This window comes from Nansenia antarctica (assembly GCF_963989245.1).
Source record: "Nansenia antarctica genome assembly, chromosome: 4".
NCBI classification, from domain to species: Eukaryota; Metazoa; Chordata; class Actinopteri; order Argentiniformes; family Microstomatidae; genus Nansenia; species Nansenia antarctica.
Window position 1 is genome coordinate 13,449,817 of NC_137689.1, and position 24,989 is coordinate 13,474,805.

The following is a 24,989-nucleotide window of genomic DNA, read 5'->3' on the forward strand; positions in this document are numbered from 1 at the left end:
GCTTAACTTGTGCAGCGCTGATTATATAATTTTACTGAATATGCAAATGCCCTTAGTTGGTATTCTACCCAACAATGACCCTCACTTTTGAAAATTGAGAGCTCTGTTGTGTGTTTTTGGAAGCAGACCCAGCGCTAAATGGCTGTACGCACTGCTGCTGTTGCGTCACTCCAATCAGTTGATAGAGAGTATAGGTTTTGGGCAGGTATGTGCTTTGGCCAGCTATATAAGGCTCATCTCAGTAGGTAGCCCAGTTTTTATCTGTGAACTAATGTTATGTATTTTTGTGGTGTGGAGTCTGATGCCACTTGTGGGCTAATTTAGATCCTTGTGTATCAAACGCAGCAGTGGTTGCTGGGCAGGCCAGTACACTCAATTGTGTTGGGCTGATAATGTACTCTAGTCACTCTCGAGCAGGCATGCTTTCATGCAGATGGAACTGCATAATATGCGGTTCTATCTGCATGAAAGCATGCCTGCTGGAGAGTACATAGGCTTGTGACGTTGTTTGGTTTATGATTGGGCCCCCTAGATCCATAACAACATTTAAAAGGTAGATTCTGCGATATGTTCGGCGATATGACGTAGTCACATCAGTGTTTCCCCTAGGTTTGCTGCCTTGGGGGGGTGGCATGGACCGTGGCATGGACCCCCCCCAGGGGGTAAGACCCTGCCTCATACCAGCGTCATGTCCAGGGGTGTACTTGTACATTAAGCCGCCTCACGCTACGGAAACAGGAGATAGGCTCCTGCCCTATGGGCCATTAGGCTCCAGAACCATCGGTTCTCAAGGCTACTTACTTATGTGGTCTTGACTACCTGTCCATTTTCTCACCTGGTTCTTGCTCTCTCTCTCTGGTGTGCCGAGCCGACACCATCCTGCTCTCTCTCCTTCTCTCCCTCCCTATCCTCCTCTCTCTCTTTTGCTGTCAACCAAAAGGTAAACAAAACAGCCAGAGTATTTATAATCTAATATCCATATCAATTTATAACATAATTATAATTGAATATTGGATTGCTGTGGGCAATCCAGTCAGATAATGTCATTTTGACTTTACTCTCACCTGAAACATTTTTGTATGTCCAACTATAAAAAACTGACATTTCCAATGCTTCAATCAACTGTCCATGTACTGTAAATATGCCATTATAGTATTACCATGAAGCCCAACACTAGCAGAATAAGAAAGATAGTATATCTACTAGGGATGTCCCGATCCCACTTTTTCACTACCGATACCGATACCGATACCTGGGCTTCGGGTATCGGCGATACCGATACCGATCCGATATTTGTATAAATTTTTTGACCCCTGAATATTTTTTTTTTTTTTTTTTTTTTTTTTTCCCTAACACCAGGGGAGCCACCCCTCCTAAATTTCGTTGTTTGGTACCTGTACTGTAGCAATGACAATAAAGACCATTCATTCATTCATTCATTCAAATACCTCCCCAGTATATAGTCCACACCAACAACAGTTAAATTAAAGACTGCCAGCCTTTATTAAAGCAACAAATGCGACGTGTTGTGGATTGGAACTACGGATCATAAGCTTTCAAATGATGTGTCATACATTGAAATCCGAAAAAATATGAAGTTAGAGTAATTTGAATGTTGTTAGACGTCAGGCACATAGGGTTAACCTCTTTGTAATGAAACCGGAAGCACACAGCGCAGCGCTATGCGCATTTTAAGCGCATATAGGACTCGCGTGAAGCGCTATGCGCATTTTAAGCGCATATAGGACTTGCGTGAAGGATTTCTGCGACACGTGTTTCTGTTCACTGTTTTTATTCTCTCATCGCTTATACACATAAGTTTGACTGCGGATGACAGTAGGATCGGATCGGAGCCTTTTTTTTTTCTGGTCCGATCTCCGATCCAGCATTCAGGACCAATATCGGGTCGATATCCGATCTCAGTATCGGATCGGGACATCCCTAATATCTACTTTAAGTAAAATAATAAAGTGCCTCCAGTTAGCTCTTTACCTGGCAAGTGTGCAAGGAGACTAGCTCATCTCATCACCTCTGAGCTAGCTAGCTTGCTAGTTCTTTGACACTATTTACACTATGGAACTATAGTCAGACACTTTCTAGTCACGATAATAACGACCAATTTTAATCAACTTTCTCTGTCAGAACACTATGGGCTTGCCACTCGCCAGATTCGGGTTGGGTGCGTTTAAAAAACGTGCATATTTTAGCCTACTTGTCAGATGTTTGGTGTCTCCGTCAGTAATAATTCCTCTTTCTTGGGGGGGCGGGGGGTTCCGTTGGGAGGGCGGCCCGCCCCCCCAAGGCAATGGTAGGGGAAACACTGCACATATAGTGGGGAGACATCCAGTGGAGGAATGATGACCTGAAGCAAGACTATTCACTCGCCAGCTATTTTTGTTGTTGTGCCGATATAACCGTCCAGGCCATCAATCAGTCCTGGTCATGGTGAGCCACAGTGGGGGGTCCAGGTTTGGTCCCATATCTAACTGGCCATCACACCTGATTGAACTCATTGACTGATCTTCTAAACCTTGATGAGCTGAATCAGGTGCGTCACTGCTGAGCCGGGACAAGGACCTGTCCTACTGTGTCTCTCCAGGGTAGAGGACCTGTCCTACTGTCTCTCCAGGCCCGGGGTAGAGGACCTGTCCTACTGTCTCTCCAGGCCCGGGGTAGAGGACCTGTCCTACTGTCTCTCCAGGCCCGGGGTAGAGGACCTGTCCTACTGGGTCTCTCCAGGCCCGGGGTAGAGGACCTGTCCTACTGGGTCTCTCCAGGCCCGGGGTAGAGGACCTGTCCTACTGGGTCTCTCCAGGCCCGGGGTAGAGGACCTGTCCTACTGGGTCTCTCCAGGCCCGGGGTAGAGGACTTGTCCTACTGGGTCTCTCCAGGGTAGAGGACCTGTCCTACTGGGTCTCTCCAGGCCCGGGGTAGAGGACCTGTCCTACTGGGTCTCTCCAGGCCCGGGGTAGAGGACCTGTCCTACTGTGTCTCTGCAGGGTAGAGGACCTGTCCTACTGGGTCTCTCCAGGGTAGAGGACCTGTCCTACTGGGTCTCTCCAGGCCCGGGGTAGAGGACCTGTCCTACTGTCTCTCCAGGCCCGGGGTAGAGGACCTGTCCTACTGTGTCTCTCCAGGCCCGGGGTAGAGAACCTGTCCTACTGTGTCTCTCCAGGCCCGGGGTAGAGGACCTGTCCTACTGGGTCTCTCCAGGGTAGAGGACCTGTCCTACTGGGTCTCTCCAGGCCCGGGGTAGAGGACCTGTCCTACTGTCTCTCCAGGCCCGGGGTAGAGGACCTGTCCTACTGTCTCTCCAGGCCCGGGGTAGAGGACCTGTCCTACTGTGTCTCTCCAGGCCCGGGATAGAGAACCTGTCCTACTGTGTCTCTCCAGGCCCGGGGTAGAGGACCTCTGCTCTAGGTTACTGCCATGCTCGTTTGCAGCAGCCCATGAAATAAGTGCTTCATAAATTAACAGCATTAATAAAGCATTAATAAATGCTTAATGAGGGATGATATATCACTATCAGGCTACTTGTAGCCCATCTTTAGTCACCCCACTACTCGTGGTACTGTCATATTGCTATACCTTTGCTGTATAAATAATATGGATATATAAAAGTTTTAGTAGTCACATAACAAGTCAGGCCATGCACGTCATGTTTCATTCAAGTAGTAGTGGGCTGAACTATCCCTTTAAATGTCAGAGGAAGTGATTTACATGTGTGTGGGTTGCTGTGTCCATGCTGGCAGTCAGCAGGCTTCGACGCAGAATGATGAGGTCATGGTTGTGGCTGGGTCAGCAGCAACGCGGAGAGGTGCGGCTTGCGCACGTGTATGTACAGCCTTCCACACAGGATTGCATCAGACTCTGGGAGGGAGGGAGGGAAGGAGGGAGGAAAAAAAAAGCTAGAGCATTGCTAGGATACCAGTGACTGTAAACACAGTGGCAGCTTTGAAGTGGTGGCTCACAGCTGTCTTTTAATTCAGCTCACTTTTCCCCCCATGTGTCGAAGCAAGCTTAGCTCTCTAGACTGTAGGCTACCTCTGGCGTCTCTGTATCTCAGTGTTGTATTTGTGTGTGTCTGACTTATGTCTGTCAGTCATGTATATTTTTGCTGTGTTAACAATGTCTACTGTGTGTACTAGGCAGCAGGCTGTGTCTTCTGAATCTCTCGTGTGAGTTTGGGTGTTTGTGTGCGCGTCGTCATTCTCGCTAGCGTACAGTTCCGTAGCCCAGCCTATCTCTGTGGAACAGGAAGAGCGATATCTCTCTGTCTGTCTGTACTGTAAGGTGACATCATAGTCTCATGACTGTGGGAGGGCAGGGGGTGTGGTCTAGCCAGGGCTGTGGGAGGGCAGGGGGTGTGGTCTAGCCATGGCTGTGGTAGGGCAGGGGGTGTGGTCTAGCCAGGGAACCAAGCCGGAGAGCATTGCTGCCACATTCCACTTACTATATTAAAATAATAATTGCCATTTAGATGACGCTTTTATCCACAGCGACGTACATTGCCGTAAGTGTATATATTTTTCAGTTATGGTCCCTCTTATCGGCCCTGATCCTGTAGCTCAGCTGTGTGGTTTTAAACACAAACCTTACTTGTACACAGGGAGCTCTCTAATGAATCCTTCCCTCAGTCCCCGCCACGAGTGTTGGGGTCACACAGTTCTTTTCATTTTGACTACATGACTGAGATTGTCCATTGTCCATATGGTTTTTAAATATAGTAGGATATTGTATTGCAGATAGGACAAACATTGTGCCTGAAGCCTGCTCCTGGACTTACAGTTAACCTGAATTAAAGCCAGTAGCTCAGTGTGAACATGTTTTCTGTGTATGATCAGTGCTACATGGCCCCTTAACAACAGCAGTCCTGTGGCCCATGGCTGTGTAGACAGAATGTCAGTGGTGGCAGAGCAGCCTGCTTGCCTCGCTGAGGGGGGTTTCTGTTAAGTTCCTGTTGCCATGCGGACCACAGACCCCGGCACTGGTTACAGCTCCACCCCATCTGGGAACGGCTGCCTCTGCGGCCGGAGCACCGGGAGGAAATTCCATGGAAAAGTCACGCTCTGCAAAGCCCCCTAATCGCTGGAAGTCTCCGGGCAGACAGAAGCATGCTGCAAGGGGAAAGCTATGGGATCCACAGCTGACGCCTGTCTGTCTTGTGTCCCTCTGACTGTCCCTGTGTCTTTGTGTCCAAGCTCAGTGCCATTTAAGCCTCAAAAGCAATACAGGAATGGCACTCTCTAGCAAACTATCCTCCCAACATTGGAGGGGATATTACTTGTTTCTCCTACAATAGAAACCTGATTCTGTGCTTTGGGCCCCAATGTTATCATAGTCCTCTGTAGACGTTCCATTCTATGCTCAAACTATCAGCAAAGTGTCCTTTTCAACACGGTTGACGTTCAACAATTTTCTAGGGCTAATGAATGGTTCATTTGACATTTCATCTATAAACCATAGATGGCTATAATCCAAATAAATTATTATTAGTTAGTATTTACACACGCAGGAAGGAACGGTATATATTTTTCAGTTTGTTTTTTAAAACACCTGAAATAAAAATATCATCCAACAAAAACAATCATCTTTTGACCATTGTATACCCTGCATTATTACCATATTAGTTTTTTACAGAAAGATATTCATTGTGTAATTTTCTGTGTTTTTCTGTGTTTTTCTTCTGTCAGGATAAAGATAAAGTATCAAACAAGACTCCAAAATTGGAGCGCAGCGATGGCGTCAAAGAGATGAAAGAGAAGGCGCCCAAAAGGAAGCTACCTTTCACTGTTGGAGCCAATGGAGACCAGAAAGATTCAGACTCAGGTAAAAAAAAAAAAAGAGAGGAATTCACTGCATTATTTCCTAGCAGGAAACTGCAAGGCATGCTGGGAAATGTGTGTGTGTGTGTGTGGGGGGGGGGGGGGGGGGGTGTCAGGGGGGGGGTGTGGGGGTACTGGTGGCTGAGATACTACTGTAGGCTGTGCTGTTTCACTGGACCAAGGTTTAACTAAGCTTGAGAAACAGCAAAGCCACACAGAACATGAGTCAATTAAGGGAGGATTTGTCCAACACGAGGGCCTGCAAACTTCTTGGGTAAGGCTCTCACTTTCTGTTTTCTTTAATAAGAGCAAGGGGGGAATGACTGCTGCAGCCTGTTTAGCTTGAGCTTTGAGGATCATGAAATAGTTTGTTGATAATAATATGACATCTATGGTAATGGAAGCCACCTCTCTGTGGGTAGCCATGTTGGACTGATTCATAATCTTAACTCTATCATGAACTTGTTGTTGTGAACTTGTTTGGTCTTTGTTGATGTCGAGTTGAAGTTTTACTTTTGGCTCAAGTGATGTCTAATTTGCACCAAAGCTTTTAAGGTTTGTTTTCCCTCATTGGTCTGCCTATTATATATCTTGGTATGACGGTGTACCTTAAGGCATCCTGAATAGTATTAACAGTATTTCCCAAGAGTAGCTGAGTACATTCCCTCCATAATAATGGTGCACAAGTTTCGTCTCATTGGTGGGAGGGAGCAACCTGTAACTGTTTGTGGGCAGAGAGAAGCCTCTTCTGTGATGTGAGGTGTGAACTCTGGCCTCTCTAGAACAATGCCCTGATTGTCTATTGTCATGTTAATGTGCGGTGGACTCTCCAGCCTCTCCAGCCCTTCACGTTAACTAGACCTTCACACATTCAGATGAGTGAATTTACACACTAGATCTGAGATACATCTGAAATTGTGTGTTAGTGTTCGACACAGCCGTTTTCCACAACACTTTTGTTTGAGCTATGTAAGCGCGGCTATGTGAGGTTGTACATGCGCTCAGGGTCATGATATTACCAAATAAGATCTCACCAGTTTTGGATCCAATCCCTTGTTCTTATGTGAATGTTGTGTTCTCACACAAGGAATGACGACAGTTATACGTTGCGTTTCCATAAAACATTCTGATTTGCATTTCGAAGTGATCAGTTTGAGATGATTCGCATGAGAAACGGCTTGATTCAAATAAACTCGATGCAAATCACCTCAAAGGATATCCAAACCCTGGCCCATTTTGCGCAACAAGTGGAGTCTGATGCAGCGGAGACAGGGTTGCCAGATGGGCTGGTTTTTGATGGATTTAGTGGTTTTTAGACTGTGGTTAGGCTGGAAATTGTCAATCCCATCTGGCAACCCTGAGCGGAGAGTCTACATGTAGTATGTTTACAGATATCGCACTGCTGGAGATGCACACCACACTTTGTTAAAAGAAATAAAGCTTTATTGTACTTTATTGATTTTGTGTTTGGCATTGCAGTTGGGAGAGTTCTTTACATCAACCTACATGTAAATACTGACTAAATACTCTGACGAAATGACGTTTTACGTAGCCTAGCTTATTGGCTCCAACCAAGTTAATGGAAACGCTCCACATTTCATTTCATTCGCATTTCGAAATTCGCTTAACTTTTATGGAAACATCCAGCTTGATTCGCATTTCATGATTTGCATTTTCGAAATGTGCTTATTTTTTATCGAAACACAACTATAGTCATTGTTAATCCTCTGTTTAGAAACACATTGCATAGCTCTCTGGGTGTATGTATGTGTGGTGCGTTTTCTAGTTTCACTTTGATCTCTTTCGTCTGTTCGGCCTTTGCAGCTCCTCTCATGCTGTGTCATTGTCTCTCCCCTATGGCATCTGTCTGATGCTTTGTACCTGGCCCCACCCCCCACTACCCCTGACATTGTTGATGTCATTCTGATGTTATCTTCCCCCCACGTGAGTCCGTGTGTCTGTGTGTGTGTTGGAGACGGCAAAGGAACTATGACCACTAGTGGTGGCACGGTGGGTCCAGTAGTCAGCTGGTTGTGTGGTGTTTTGAAAGCGTATGCAGAACTCTCAGAGGAGTGATGTAACCACTGAGTGAGATGGCGTCTCCAGGCTTGGTCTCTGACCCCCGGGGCGTTGCATTCCTCCACCCTGTGGTCCTCCTCCTCCTCCTCCTCACCACCAGCACTGGTGTCACTGTGGACAACAACAACAGTGAGCAAGTGGTGCAACAGGAAGGAAGCTGATGACGTTGTGACTTTTGCTCTGTCTGTCTCTCTCTCGCTGAGGGTGGAGCCACCTAGGCTTCCTGCCCCTCAAGTGCTTGTGTGTGGAGTTCATGCTGAGGCTACGTGAGAGTTCGATTTGTTGTTGTTATCACTGACACAATTTTGCTCAGTTTGCTTCTGAAAGGTTGCAGTTGAGGTCCTCATCGCAGGTGCAGTACAGGCAAAAGGCCTAGCAGTTGGATTGAACTCTTGGCATAATGGGCCCTTCAAAAGTTGGACAGTATAGCCCACTTTGGATTAGCATTGTTAGCTATGAAGGTTCAATCTGAAAGAAATTAGGCCCATGGCAGCGCCATGCTAGTGCTATGCTAGGCTTGCTACTGCTGGTTGATGGGCAGCAGCAGAGGACCCGGGAAACCCATTTAAAATGTATTATTCATACTATTGGTCATTTCATGACATGCCCTCTTGTGGTCTTGGCGTCCCACTGAGCGGCAGCTGTGCAGCTCTTGCACTCTGAACTCCCACAAGACATCAGTGTTGCACTGTATTGTATTATGGTATATTGTGCTACCTTCTCTGACAGCACAAGTCAGTTTAGGTGTGTGAAGGAGCCCACTTGGTGTGTATGATGTGATTCTATTTCATATCAGGCCAATCTAAAGAAAAATATTTTTCATCTTGTAAAATGATTGTATTTAATTGCTATTTTTGTTGTCATCTTGAATATAGTTGACAACATACAAGATACAAAAGAGCAGTTTGTGTGTGGCAGATAAATTGTCGTAGCCGGTGTTGGTCATGAGCACCATGGCCCTGTCAGCATCAGTGTAGTCAGCAGGGAGATAGGGGCCTGTTGTGATAAAAGCTTTGGCAAGTCATCGCGATGGCTTTCTGTAGCCAGGGGTTAGCTCTGAGTAACTCTGTGGAGAGTGGGCTGCAGATCAGAGACTGATGAGCGTAGATCCTCTGCCACACTTTGCACTGGCTAGCTGATGACGCACACACGCACGCACACACACACACACACACACACACACACACACACACACACACACACACACACACACACGCACACACAGTAGCATGCACACTGACAAACACAGGCTCTCAATTACAAGTGCTCTGACACCCACAGCACAGTGTCTCCACACATGCAGGAATACAGGATGCCTGTCCTATCAGCAGCCATGTTCCACCTGGCGAGTTGGCTGTCTATGCCCTCTCAACACACACACACACACACACACACACACACACACACACACACACAAGCCTGCACATGCATGCACACACCCCAAATCAGCTTTAATAACATCCCTCATTTATTCCTCTGGAAGCAGAAATGTTATTAAATTAATTTTCTATTCACTGAAAGCTTTTTGCATGTTTAACTATATGTGGCACCCATTCCTTGCCCAATATTTTCAAAGTTCTCTATGTATTTTTTTAAGATAACACATTTTAGTTACATTGAGGTTTAGGCCCTGCTGATCTGCAGAATGCATGAAGCCTGTGGTCCTAAACAGTGATTTCACATGGTTTCACATTTGGTCTAGTGGTGAGTTGTTTTGGGGCATTACGTTTCCACTCCTATATGAGTGATTAACTCTCCTATCTGCCCTGACATTCGCAAGAGGCTAAATGGTGCTCCAGACTGTCAGTTGGCCTTGTGATTGTGGAGACCTAGATTAGTCGTGGCCTAGTGTACTCTACCTTGAGAGGCCAAGCAGTAGTCGGCCGTAGCTCTTAATACCTCTGCTGAGTATCCTTCCCCTCTACCCATCTTGGAACACGCTGGTAAATTCATTGCATCATAGTGAAAGAAAACCATGTCAACAAAGCTGTCTGGGGACAAACATAGACAGTTTGTATTGGAAGCCCTATAGGAGATTTGTAAGTTATTTTAGCTTTTTTTTAATTCGTTTTTTTTAACATGATTTTAACATTTTATTTTATACTGCTTCTCCAGTGACGTTCCACTTTGACATGACTGGAATTAGGAAAGTCATGTAGCGGAGCCCACACTGTCACCTATCCATTTAGTCAAATCAATAATTAGCCTACTTCAAGGAAGGTAGGAACGAACGACGGCATGCATAAGAGGGCTGTGATCAGGCCCAGTGCTGTCTGACTAGGTTGTTCTGTCATCTGCTCATATCTCCCCCTCTCATCAGCTTCCCCTCAGCTGTTTCTCTGCTCCGGTGGCACTGTCAACTGCTCTCGTCATCCTACCCAGGCACAAAGCACTGTGACACATCCTGCACCCACTTCCTGTCTCTGTTTCCTTCATTTCCTGTTTGCTTGTCTTTCTCTGGGGCTACTTGAGAACAGAGTTCTCTCTACTGTTCATTCTGAGTGGGAGAGAGATGTCTCTCACTATCCCAGGCCTTGACATTTCCCTTTGGGGGTGATTTCTAGTAACACACTATGGACCTGTCTGTTTATCTGACTAGGTGTGTGTAACTGGGTGGTGGTGTTGGACCTGTCTGTCTGTGTAACTGGGTGGTGGTGTTGGACCTGTCTGTCTGTCTAGTTCTGTGTAACTGGGTGGTGGTGGTGACAGTTCCAACACCACCACCCAGTTACACAGAACTAGACAGACAGATAGACAGTTCCATCTGTCTGTCTAGTTCTGTGTAACTGGGTGGTGGTGTTGGACCTGTCTGTCTGTCTAGTTCTGTGTAAGTGGGTGGTGGTGTTGGACCTGTCTGTCTGTCTAGTTCTGTGTAAGTGGGTGGTGGTGTTGGACCTGGCTGTAGTTCTATTCGGGGCTAACTCCATAGAGTTGACCATCAGCCGTGTTGATAGTAGTCTAGTATGAAAGCGTCATGATCAATGTTGTCCTCTGACTACAATTAAACTCAGGAGTTGAAAAGGAAATGGTTCACACATTGATCTGCCTCAGGGCTTTGTGGATTTTGTCATGAATTTACTTCACAGATGACGTGCAATTTCTAGGCATCATATAGGTCTAATCCCAAATAATGTTTGCCCTGTGTGCACACTGTTTTGAAGCACACAAGACTCATAACACAGACCATAACTCTCAACATTATTAGATCAGCCACACAGTGCAGGAAAACCCACCCACAAAACGGTATGTATCTAGCTTAGAGCTGTCACTCAGGGAAAGCCTTCATGTCAGAGGTAGAGCCCATGGATGGCCTGTGTGATTTGAGAGAAGGATGAGCTTGTCGGTGTGTATTGTGTTTGAGTTTTGGGACACTAGTCTTGTATTCCCCAAACAAGCGACCTGGTTTATCTGGTTGAGGTGGTTCAGCCTGCCTCCACTACGGGAAGTTGCAGGTCTTTTTGGAGTCTTTTGCCAATACAATAGCATGTCTGTCCACATTTCACAGGCTCATTATAACCTGAAGGTTGTTTTGGTATGTGTCCTCCCTTGGCCACGGTTGGTAGTATTCTTGGACTTCTTCCAGTTTTGTCAAGTCTCAAGTTCAGGTTCACTTTAAATACAAAGTAAAAAAAAAATCGCTACTATTGTATGCTTTCTATAAGCTAAATGTTTTTCCACAAGCTAAATACTAGTTGGACACACTAAAAATGATATGCTGTAGGCAAGTCAGTGGCCAAATGTAATGATTCAGTTGCCTGCATAACAGCAATATTTAAAGAGTAGGGTAAGTACCTATTAAGCATACCAAAGCCTGGGTTCTTGGAAAGTAACATCCAATGGAATTGAGAGCACATCAGTCTGTCCAGGTTCAGGTCAAGACAGACTGATCTGATCTGATCTAAAACTCTCCAGGCCGCCAAAGGACGCCTGAGAACAACTTGACTTATTAAGTGTCGTTTTTCAGGGACATTGGACAGGACAGGCACCTTCATAAACATTGCTGTAAATGTGCCAATTTCGGCTATTAGACATCTGGATAAAAGTGATGTACTATAGGCAAACGTCAGAGGTCAATTTTATAATGATTCACATAGCCGCATAGCAACGATATTTATCATTTAACCTAGCTGTTCTTATTAATGACTGAGAACACTGGTTGCATGCAGCAGTGAAGTGGAAATTACTTCCAAAACAGGAAGTGTTCTCTGTCAATAATAATGGATTTTAATGCTATAATTGTGAAAATTAAAGATTGTTTTCTCTCATAATGATGAAATAAGAGCCTTGTGCTGTTTGATAGAAGCTTGAATAGTGAACCAGTATGGGCCCCCAGCACTGAGAGGCTCTGAAAAGCCACTTGTGCATTTTTTCAGCCCTCCACCGCCTGAAAACATGTTTAGACTGCTTCTGCGGTTCATGCTATTTAAGTCTGAGGAAAAGGAATGTGTTTAAATGGCAAATGCCTTCGAGAATGTGAGTGTGTATCAGGGGGTTGGGGATACATTAAGCATAAGTATTCACAGATGTTAGTGAAAGTTCATCAGCTCTGACGATGGAAAATAATCCCTGGAAAGTGTTTTTCTTTTTGGTGCAACCGGAACCCTGAGCCGCCATGTTTCCTACTCACATTAATTATGTTTGTGGCCTTGAGCAATCCACTCTGAGAGCCAGAGCCTACAGCAGACACGCTTGTACTGTACATCTCCCCCACGTTAGACATGATGTGGTTAAGTCTCCATGGAAGCAGCCTTAATGAATAAATATTTGTTATTGTTTTCAAATATGTTGGTATGATGTTGCTGGCGTCTATTGTGCATCATCTCATTCTGACATAGCGTCAGCCCCAACCGTCCAGCTCTAGGCTAAAAGTCATTTTCTCAAATTTAAAGTAAGACTGACATTCAAATGGCTCTGTGTTCTGCTACGGGGAGATGTGTTAACACCCTGACTGCTGAAAATAATTGATGGGCGGGTCTTTGAGGACCAGCTGCTTTTGTCCAGCAAGTTGCCAGTGGTGACCTTGGCTGGGCCACGTTGAAATGAACACCAGCCATTTTGTAATAACGGTCACTTTGCCAAGTCACTCCCTCTAAGAGACATAAACATCAGAGCGGCAGTAGTTGACTTGACCCTTCCCTGCCTGACACTGGGGCCGCTGGGTAATCTACTATTACAGACACTGTAGCAGGAAAAGCACCCTGTTGAATATATAGTTGTATAGTTGGTGGTTCTAGAATAATTTACATGAAAATATTCTTTATTAGTCAACATGCTCCTTCGTAAACACAATATTCACTGGAAACGCCAGAATGCAAGATCGTCATGTCTGTGATTCACACAGTGAACATATTGCCCGCTACTCTCTACCTATTGTAGGCCTAGATCATAAGCTTCCATGTGCATCAAGTGGCAGTCCACTTTTTAGTATGGAAAGCATCTGACAGCATAGATTATAATGTTGAAATGTATTTAGTTTCAAGGGCTACTGTGGTAAAAACTCAAACCTGATTTACAAAACACTAAATTGCATCATGAAAAGTTTTAAATGGATAGTTCAGGTGTTTCTATGTTAGATCTCATTAATATGGCTAAATGCTAGCCCCAGAGCCAGCTGAAGAAAACTTGAAAAGTCGACCGAAAAAGGTGTCATACAACCTAACATAACCTAACCTTAATAGTTCTTAATTTGGTAATGTGTTCTTGGGGTGCTCTAATCTAGTTAATTTGTGTGTGTGTGGCATTGATACGTTTGTGCTGCAAGCTCTTTAAAGCCAGTCACCTCAAAAGATAGGGGATGGCAGGAGCAGCATTTTTTTTCACCCGAATGGCTCCTTTGTACCATATAGTGGGTTGCCATGGGGATTCTTTATCCATGTGTTGTGGTCAGAAACAATTTCAATACGACTGATACCGATATCGAAGCAGCATTACCAGCAGCTGTGTGCGTGTGCGTGCTTGTTCAAGTGCTTCTAAGAAGCCTTACATTGTCCATTCCCCTTCTCCTCCCACAGAAAAGCAAGGTCCGGAGCGGAAGCGCATTAAAAAGGAGCCCACCAACACCAGGAAGTCAGGGCTGGCGTTTGGGATGGGAATGCCAGGGATCCGGGCCGGGTACCCCCTCTCCGAGCGGCAGCAGGTGGCTCTTCTCATGCAGATGACTGCAGAGGAGTCAGTCAACAGTCCAGGTGCGTGTTTGTCATGGATGCCACGTCTCTGGGGGTTCAGTGGGTGGGGGGGTTGGGGGTTGCTGTGTCCCTGGTGCGAGCTGTCCCAGACACACACTCGTGCCATGCTTCATTAAAGAACAGACCGCACTGCTTAATTAGAATTCAATTATACAAGATAACCCTCATCAATTCCCATTACTGCAGTAAAATGGACTTCCACTGTCTCAATCCACTGTTCGGTTTCATTGTTGTAAGGGATTTTGGTTCTACTAACTTTTAATTTAGGTTCCTGTATTGTAGTTGCATTGCTTTGTTTTGGAACGTTGCATTGGACTGTTCAAATTGTGTGTGGACCACAGAATATCTTAACTGAGGCCTTTTGTTTATTTCATTTGTTAATATAAGATATTAGATTGGTTGGATTTGGCATTTCCGTTTCAAGTGTTCTGTAGGCTACTTAATAGTTTTGCCCTTAAAAAAAACAACTAACTCACAATGATCTCATATTGCATTTGTCACTACTTCATTGTGCCCTTGTAGGTCATGTGTTTTGATGTTATTTTTGATGCATCATTTATTGAGGCTGCTAGTGCGACCTGGGTTTGTGCCTGAAGTACAGAACATGGAATAAATAGAATTCAGGATCATGCTCTGCAAACTCAATAATGTAAATGTGATTACGGCTTTGGTTTAATCTACTAAATGTGATGAAATGAGCTCAATCTAAATTAGTTCAACTATTCTGCTGCTCATGTCTGGAGCAAGAGTGCCACCTACAGGTGGACACAAGGGACTAGTTATTTGTTATGAAATATTTTTGCCCTGTGACACATTTCTATTTTAATTGTATTATTCAAACATGTCTTCATGTATTTGCTTCAAAATCATTTTCCTTGCCTTGTAGACTCAACACCAAAGCATCAGTCACAGTCAAGTATGGGTCAAAAGGGAACGCCAAACTCTGCATCTAAAACCAAAGACAAAGTGAATAAGCGAAACGAGAGGGGTGAGACACGGCTGCACCGGGCGGCCATCCGTGGAGAGGCACGTCGCCTCAAGGAGCTGATCAGCGAAGGAGCTGATGTGAATGTAAAAGACTTTGCAGGTGAGAGAAGCTGCCAATGCAGTCTGGTAATATTCCTCTCTCATGCTCACCCCCTTGTCATTTTGTTACTTCCTTTTATCAAGTTTTTGTTGTATTGTACTGTATGCAAGATACCGTTATGTCTTTGTTATTATTATTATTATTATTATAAAAAGCTGAATATGATTATCCTCCAACTATGAATGTTGTGGACTGCAAGAGGAGTCAACAAATGTAGTCGTAGTAACTGATGTCAGTTGAATAAACTGTAAATCTCCTTATCCTAACATTAAGATGATGTTTATCAATCATACTATGATTAAGACAAACTTTGAGGCCAAACTTGTTTTTTTATGTTTGAAAGGCTGGACTGCATTGCATGAAGCATGCAACAGGGGCTACTACGATGTGGCCAAGCAGCTGCTGGCAGCCGGTGCAGAGGTCAACACCAAGGGCCTGGATGACGACACCCCTCTACATGACGCATCAAACAATGGCCACTTCAAGGTAACCTGAGCTTGTGATTTGGCATGTAGGTCCAGATAAGCAACAATTATTTGGTGTTGGAGACACCTAGTGTTTAGTCTGATGGATAATAGTTCAAATGTGGTGATGTTTTTTGCTTGCTTTGTAGGTGGTCAAGTTGCTTTTAAGGTATGGGGGGGACCCTCGTCAGAGCAACAGAAGGGGTGAAACACCGTTAAAGGTTGCCAACTCCCCTACAATGCTGAATCTGTTGCTGGGAAAAGGCACTTACACCTCAAGTGAAGAGAGTTCATCAGGTATGTATATTTTGATATATAGCTTTTGGTCCCACTTGGCAATAAGTCTCCCATAATCAAGTACACTATATACATTGTATTGCCATGTGGTACTTAAATTTGTTGTGCCTGTTTGTGATTACAGCTGAGTTAAAGACACCATGTATAGGAATTTGCCCTCTTTTGACTGCAAGGGGTAATTGTCTCCCTCCCCTCGCTTAATGCAGACAACTGAAACAATGAATTTGTCGATGATTTGCTAGATGATTGATTTTATCCATTTATTCTTACATGACCTTGCAACTAGCAACAGATGTTTTGTGGTTGAAAGTGTAGGCGTAGTTTGGGAATGTACACACAAACACGGAAATGAGCTAGCCAGTGGAGGCACTTGAAACGAGTGCTTTACCAGCAGCTGTGCATTCATACTGAGACAGAAAACCCTGTCACACATACCTGCCTACACTGTATATCTCCCTAAACTACACCACCAGCTCTCTGTGAGGGTGCACACTACTCGGTCACTTGACAGCTACACAGTATAACATCTCCCACTAAACCCAGTTACAAACAAATTCCCCAAACAAAACAAGACAAGTCTGTAATATCAAAAAGGAGGTGTAGTAAGGAAAACCATCACCATACATGTAACAAGCTTTTTTGCACACAAAGGCTGTAATTGCTTCCACCACTGTCTGCACTCATTACTCCCCATGCGGTAGCTAGCCAATGGGCCACACACAAAGTTGCAGGTAAAACACCCAGAGCAAGTGTCCCAGAATACCACAAACAGTATTACAGTTTTAAGTAAACTATTACTATTAAACTATTTGTATACTTACATACACTACATACTTTCATGAAACTACCATGTAAATACTTTTATTTTGAAGTTAGATTTACTTAACACAGTGAATGTGACACATCTTTGCTTAGGTTGACTGTGATTGTTTTATCTCCTCAGAATCCTCAGAGGAGGAAGATGCCCCATCATTTGCCCCATCCAGTTCTGTTGACGGCAATAACACGGACTCAGAGTTTGAGAAGGGCCAGAAGCTGAAAGGGAAGAACCCGGATACACCCAAATCCACAGCTACACCCGTCAAGGACGAGTACGAGTTCGATGAGGATGATGAGGAAGAGCGCGTCCCTCCGGTGGACGACAAGCACTTGCTCAAGAAAGAGTTCCGCAAGGAACCTGGCGGCAAGGCCACCAGCGTAAACTCAACACCCAAGATGGAGGTTAAAACTTATTCCAAAAGCAACTCGCTCACACCAAAGAAGACTGTGCGTCGGATCCTCTCCGACAGCAACAGCTCAGATGAGGATGATAGGACATTGTGTTTCACACCTACGCCCACGCCCCGGCAACCAGCGGCACCAACCAGTACTAAGACCCGGGACACTGCTTCACTGAGCTCTAAACAGCAGAAAGAGAAGAATAAAATTAAAAAGAAGCGGAAGAAGGAAACTAAAAATAATGTCAGCAAGGAGGTCCGGTTTGGCAAAGCTAATGACAAATTCTGTACTTCTGACTCTGAGTGTGGGGACATGGAGAGTGAGGATGATAAAGGTTCCATGCAGAGCTCAAATTGTTTAAAAGACTCCTCTCTAAAGGAAGCATCTGTATTCAGTGCTCTCTCAGCCTCGTCCTCTTCCTCTTCTCATGGGAGCATGACCTCCCAGAAACTGACGCCATCACTGGCAGAGCAGCACCCAAAGCAGTGGAGGACAGATGGCTGGAAGACTGTGTCATCTCCTGTATGGTCAGACGTAAGCTCTCTCTCTGACTCGGTTAGAACCAGGCTCTCCAGTGAGTCAGATTACTCCTCTGCAGACTCGAGTGTTGAGTCAGTTAAACAGGTGAAAAAGAAAGCACAGGAGAGCAGAAAGAAAAACAATGTGCACAGCAATGCACAAGACAAAAAGAACTCTGACGTTTACAAGAACTCCAATACAGACAGTACAGTGTCCAAAACAGATAAAGATGGCAAGGTGTTGAAAAAGCATAAAGTGAAACACAAGCACAAAAACAAAGAGAAGGAGAAGGCTCCCAGTCTAGTGCTCAATCAAGACATGAATGAAAAATTTGTCAAAAGCTATTCATTTGACTTTGATGATTCACGGCAAAAGTCGCTCATTGTTGAGACTGAGTCCCCAGCTGAAAGCAAGGTCAAGATATCTAAGCATGAAAAAGACCTTTCAAAAAAGGAGGACAGGCTGTCAAAGGGCAAATCTGAGGAGAAGGACTGGTCTTCTGGAAAAGAAGTGCAAAGAACTGCTAAGGAGGAGAAATCAAAGAAAACAAAAGAGTCCATAAAGGAGAAGCCCAGCAAGGATGAGAGGGAAAAGCCCTTAAAAGCTGAGAGAGAGAGGAGCCTTAAAGAAAAAGAGAAGCCTAAGGAGGAGAAACTAAAGACCCATAAAGAGGAGAAAAAGAAGAAGTCCAAGGAGAAACCCTCTAAGGCTGACAGGAAGACTGAGCCAAAGGAAGAAAAACATCTCAAGGTGGATAAGGAGAAAAACACGAGGGATGAGAAAGAGAAATCTAAGAAAGAAAAGGTGCAGAAAGAAGAGCCTGATTATGATGGCTATGATGTCAATAACCGTTGCTTGAACCAGGAAGACACCAAGCTCAGTGCCTCAGACGACCACCATGACCGATGGGCATCAGACCTTTCCTCTGACTCTTCCCTCTACGGAGAAGACAGCTGGGATGCACCTGTGAAGGAGTACAAAGAATATAAGGCCAACAATGCTGTGAAACTGGTTGTTGAGACTGTAAAAGAAGAGGGCAGAGATCGGAAGAAGGACATCAAAGTCAAAGACAAGAAATCTGATCATAATGACAAGCGGTCAGACAAAGAGGCCCCCTCCAAGAAGAAAGAGAAAGACTCCTCTGAAAAAATTTGTGACAAGAAAAAGGATTGGACCGAGAAACAGAAACTCAACTCCAGCCACTCTGTAGAAAAGGAGAAAAAGCGGAAGGAATCCGCAGATACCATCAAAGAAAAGAAAGAGAAGGACTCCATTGACAGCACTAGAGACCGCAAAGATTCCTTTGAGTTCACTAAAGAAAGAAAGGACTCAAAAATTAAACAGGAATCCATACGAGATGATTATGGGAATGACACCACCTTTAAGGAAAGTGAAACCATTAGCAAATCATCTGAAATTAGGGAAAGGAACCACTCTGGAAAAGAGAAAGAAAGGAAGGGAGATGTCGTTGAGAAGAGAGAAAAATCAAAAGCTGACAAACACAAGGAGAAGCCTAAAGACAGGGGCATAGACCAGGATAAGGATAAATCTGAGAAGAGCTCAACAGAGAAAGCTGTGAAGGATAAAGACACAGACCGAGGCTCCAAAGACAAGAAGGACGGAGCAAAAGACAAACACAAGGACTTGCACAGCAAAGAGAAGGATAGGAAGATGTCTTCAGAACAGACCAAGGACAAGAAGGAAAAGGCATCACAGGACAAGCATGCTGACCGGGATAAAGATTTCCCTGAGGTTAAGAAGGAGGAGAAAAAACCTGAGAAAGCCAGAGAGAAAACTTGGTATAAAATCGCAGACATTTTCACAGATGAAAGCGAGGATGAAGAAGACAATTACAATGGGGGCGTGGCCAAGTTAAGTGATTCACTTGGATTGTCTGACCCTCACCGGAAAGACTGCACACCAGATAGGGATGAGCTGGAACACTTCCAATCTGAAAAACCCAGAAAAAATTCTGCTGACGGCAAACATACAGCAGACAAACAGAAAGAAAAAGAGAGGAAGAAAGAGAAAGCCACAATTGATACAGGGAAAGAGAGGAAGGGCTCCCTAGAGAAACACAACAAAGATAAAAAAGAGAAAGATTCTGTGGATGCGAAACACAAGGAACGCAAAGACAGAATATCTGTGGACTCCAACCAAGAGAAGAAAAACAAGCTGAAGCTGTTGGACAAGAGGGATACAAGTGAGGAGAAGCCCAAAAGCAAATATAAGGATAAGCAAGATCATGTGAAGGATAGGAAACCCTCTAAGGGGAGTGGGGAAAATGAAAAGTCCCTTCTCGAGAAGTTGGAAGAAGAGGCAATGAACGACTACAAGGATGACTCGAATGACAAGAACAGCGAGATATCCTCAGACAGCTTCACTGATCGGGGTCATGAGCCAGTGCTCAGCAGCTACTACGATTCATCCAACATTAGCCTACCAGACATCTCTGAGGAGAGACGAGACTCCCTCTCCATATCCAATCCTCAAGATAAGTTTAGAGAGAAAGAGCGGCACCGACATTCGTCTTCATCATCCTCCAAAAAGAGTCATGACAAGGAAAAGGAAAAAGTCAAAAAGGAAAAAACGGACAAACGTGACAAGACTGAGGAAATCCGAGAAACCTATGTACGTAGAGAAAGTCTTCCCTTTGAGAAGGAGCCTATGCCTTTAGAGGCAGACCCGTACACATTTCCATATGGATCTAAGGCTGACGAAGATGACTTTGATAAGACCTTGGAGTTTGAAAAAGAAATGTCTAAAAAAGCTGATAAAGACAAAGTGAGCAGTGTCGTCAATGACAAGATCAAGGACAAAAAGAAGAAGGAGAAACATAAGGAGAAAATCAAAGACGAGAAACACAAGTATGTAGATGGCTTTGGATCATTAAAACACACCAAGGAGGATATAAAATCTGGATTGAAAGAGAGCACTCAAATTACTAATTTGAAGGAAAGATCAAAAGAAGAAAGTCCTAAATTTGACATGAAAAAGGATAGAAACCGAGAAACTTTGGACAAAGACAGTAGGACGGACCATGTGAAGTCCAAGATTAAAGAGGAGAATGAAAAACTCAATCAATCCAAGGATCCAGCTCGGAAAGACAGCCGCCCACGTGAAAAGCTGCTGGTGGATGGTGATCTCAGATTAACAAGTTTTGGGCAAATGTTGAGTTTGAAAGACCAGGAGATTGAAGAGCGCCATAAGAGGCATAAGGAAAGGATGAAACAGATGGAGAAACTGAGACACCGATCAGGAGATCCTAAACTGAAAGATAAATCCAAGTCCATTGAGGAAGTACGGAAAATTCGCAATGAACCATCATCGAAAAAATCGAACAGTTTAGAAACTCCATTAAAAGAGAAGAAGCTCAAAGATCTTGGTCTCCCAGCCCAAATGATGTCTCCTGAAAGAAAATCCCAACCTCTTGATGGTCAGAATTCCAAGGACTGGCTTGCAGGACATCAGATGAAGGAGAATCTCCCTGCCTCACCCAGGCCTGATCAGAACAGACCAACGGGTGTTCCCACGCCCACATCTGTGATCTCCTGTCCAAGCTATGAGGAAGTCATGCAAACTCCACGGACACCATCCTGCAGTGCCGAGGACTACCCTGACATCATGTTCGATGGATTAGATTGCCAGAACTCATCAGCCATGACCATGTCAATGAATGCCTGTTCCCCATCCTTCTTTGATAGGTAATCTTTTTATTTTTTTCTTACTTTATTAGTTGTTCAACTGATATGATACAAATATAATGCTAATATTCAGGCACTTCTCAGATGTTTGTTTTTTCTGTAAGTAAGACGTCAATATAACCAACTGTGAATGCATAGTTTTAACAAATATCTTGCTAAAATGTAGAGAATATTTGTAAAAAAAAAATCTTTTACAAAATTCATGGTTCAGGATATTTTCTTGCGTATTATGTTATTCATTGTAGATGAGATTGTATGCAAAATCCTATCCTAGCAATATCCTATCAATTCAAACATTTGACTGGATATGTGTCTATTTGCCTGACATCTTGTGCTAACTGTTTCTTCCCTTTCCATTTTTGATAGGTATTCCAACTCCTCACACAGCTTCCAAGAGGGCACCTGTGTGACTCCTGCTAAGAATCTTCAGCTCCCCCTTGTCAGTCGATCAGCGTTTTCTGATGTTAGAAGGCCTCTAGAAGACGAGTTCAAAACTGAAGCAGACAAATTTCTCCGACAACAAAGTGTGCCGACAGTTTCCGAATTTGACATGTCAGCCTCTCATCCTCCGGAGGACAAGCCAGCATCACTGGAAAGACTGGACTGTCTGTCTCCTCCCTACTTTTCTCCTATTGGGATGCTGTCTCCCAGGCTGGAACCTGCCCATCCAGCACCGGACGAGGCCATCACAGCCATGGTTGGCACTGAGAGCAGTGAACACCTCCCTGAGAGTGTCTACAGTAACTTCCTAATGAAGCCTTCAACACCTATCCACAGACCTGATCCCCAGGAACCCTGTCTAGACATCGCTGCTCCACCAACCCCTGCACCTGCTGCCCTGCCTCCCCTGGACATTGATGACCTCTCGGAGCCGCATCAAAGCGAGCCTAGCCTCATCCCCTCTGACCCAGTCAGTGGCAGTGAGTATCTGCCCCCTGTTGTTGAGGAACAAGACGATGAGGAAGAGGAGGAGGACGAGGAGGAGGAGGAGGAGGAGGAGGAAGAAGAGGAGGAGGAAGAGGAGGAGGAGGAAGAGGAGGAGGAGGAAGAAGAGGAGGAGGAGGAGGAGGAAGGTGTTCTAGAGGAGGCCACAGATGGCAATCATCATGCCACTGAGGAGACGGAACAGACAAGGGTCGACTGCTCGTTCTCCCCCCAGAGGGTTGAGGAGCCTTTGAGGAAGATCTGGGCTGAATCTCCAGATAGGAGAGCCACAGAGGTGCATCAACTGACTCCCACACATCCACCACCAAACCTTGTGGAAAACTCCTGTGACCATAGCATGAGCTGGAACTCTGAGATGCTCTTAAAATCTCCCCAAAGGACCTATGGGGAAATTGAGGCAGCAGTCTCCAAGATCACCAGTCCCTTCTCCCACTCAGATGGAGATATACAGCACATCACAACCATACCTGGCCATCCATCTGTCACCCCTCCATACGCCTCTTACTCCCGGTCCTATGTACCTGACACTGACTTTGATGAGCAGAAAGAGGCTGTGGAGGATATTCCATCTCCAGAAAGACCAGAGACAACACCCTTGGAATCAGAGGCTAACTACATGACCACCTCATCGTCCACAAGGTTAGAATCCTTTTTCCCAGACTGCAAAACCAACCTGGAGGATACTCATCAGATGGACTCAGAACCTCCATGTGTGGTACAGGAAAACAGACAAACCTCTCATGGTTTTCCAGCTGAGAGCCACATTGCACCATCTGTGGAGCATGAGCCAGTGGTGCCCTGGGCAGACCCCTTTTCAGCTGCAGTAGATGAGCTGGATGATCTGGGTCCCTTCTCTCTACCAGACCTGCCTCTGCCAGACAAGGAGATGCAGGAGCCTGAAATCAGAGATGTGGAGCCAGCTGAACACAAGTCGCCACCTTCTGACTTAAACCCCCCCACAGTTGAATCAATAGAGGACCCAGGCCTTATGGAGGTTGATCTGCCTAGTCTGGCCAAGGCAGCATGCCCCGCTTCCATTTTACCACCCAGTGAATCTGTGCAGGATTTGGTTGTACCCTCACCTCATCACAACTTCCAAACAGAGCTTGAGCCGGAGCCTCAGATCCTAGACGATGACTCTTCGAAACAGCAGGTTGTAGAAAAACAAGCCACTTATGATGGGATGGATGAGACTGATGGAAACATGATGTTCTCAGCTGTTGATTCAGACACTAGTCCGCATCACAGGCAGATGTCAGTGACCGACTCTCTACCACTGGCTATTGCACCATGTATGGACTCCTTGTCAACCGGTACACCAGACCAATGTGGACAAATATCAGAACCCACAGTTGGGCCATCATGCAGTCCAGTCCCCTCAGTGCCAGTCGCGGTCACCATTTCCAGCACAGTCCATGTGTCAGAAGTTCTTGAGACAACATCAAAGCTGACAGTCACCCTGACAGCAATGCCTACTGACGTTCCCAAGAAGGTAGAGGAGATCCCACAGAGGATGACCCGCAACAGGGCCCAGATGCTGGCCAATCAGAGTAAGCAGAATACCCCCTCCACTAACCCTACTAGTGTGATGCCACCATCTGCTCCTACACCAGTCACCACGGGTATGGCTGTGACCACCATCGATACCACCTTCTCCACCGCCTCTGTGGCTGTGGAGAAAGAAAAGGAGCCTGTCACTATCTCCACCGCTCCAAGCACCACTCTGGCGGCACCCGTAGTAGTCACCAAGGGTAAGGGAAGGCTGGTAGAGGAAGAGGACTCCCAGGCTCAGCATCCACGCAAGCGTAAGTTCCAAAAGTCTGGCCAGCAGCAGGTGCAAGTGCAGCTGGTCAACACGGCCATGCAGCAGACCCGGGAGATGATCCAACAAACACTGGCGGTCATTGTCAATGCCATCAAACTGGATGACATCGAGCCCTACCACAGCGACCGCTCCAACCCGTACTTCGAGTACCTTCAGATTCGTAAGAAGATTGAGGAGAAGAGGAAGATACTCTGCTACATCACACCACAGGCCCCTCAGTGCTATGCTGACTATGTGACCTACACCGGCTCCTACCTGCTGGATGGCAAGCCCCTCAGCAAGCTTCACATCCCAGTGGTTAGTACGCTCCCCCTCTCTAAGTTCTGCCATGCATTTGTGTTTCTTCAATCCAAGTAATTTTAATAGAAATAGTGAATACACATTAAATGCAGCTCAAACTTGGAAGAATAGATCGGTGACATAACCTAAACTAATGATGGGTCTTGTTTCTCAGATTGCGCCACCTCCGTCATTATCAGAGCCCCTCAAGGAACTCTTCAGACAGCAGGAAGGCGTGAGGGGAAAGCTGAGACTGCAGCACAGCATAGAGCGGGTAAGCACAGGGTTCCACTGCCCTCCCCAATATCTGTTTTTCTCTCCCATCTTATGTAACACTCTGAGTTTTTTTGAACGCCTCTTTGATGAATGATCAAAGCTGCTGTGTAATAGAAATGCAACTGCAATATGCATTTCTCCAACCAAGCAGTCACACTAGTTTAATCAAAACTACAGCTTATCTCATTTTCTGATTATGGTCTGAGGTTCATTTATATGGAACTTTCATAATGCTGATAGCTTTTTTTGAGTCAAGACATGCCGCAGTCTCTCTCCCCACCTCACT

General features: G+C 45.2%; 1 protein-coding gene across 1 annotated transcript in view; it reads left to right on the forward strand.

The window, feature by feature from the left end:
* The window catches only part of ankrd11 (ankyrin repeat domain 11), an 89,230-nt gene that overhangs the window by 60,554 nt on the left and 3,687 nt on the right, over positions 1-24,989 (forward strand). Inside the window, exons 4-11 of the mRNA XM_080528892.1 lie at positions 5,694-5,829; positions 13,916-14,089; positions 14,976-15,176; positions 15,520-15,662; positions 15,790-15,937; positions 16,881-21,378; positions 21,745-24,445; positions 24,603-24,701. Coding sequence (XP_080385018.1) covers positions 5,694-5,829; positions 13,916-14,089; positions 14,976-15,176; positions 15,520-15,662; positions 15,790-15,937; positions 16,881-21,378; positions 21,745-24,445; positions 24,603-24,701 — 8,100 coding nt within the window. The remainder of the gene's footprint in view (positions 1-5,693; positions 5,830-13,915; positions 14,090-14,975; positions 15,177-15,519; positions 15,663-15,789; positions 15,938-16,880; positions 21,379-21,744; positions 24,446-24,602; positions 24,702-24,989) is intronic.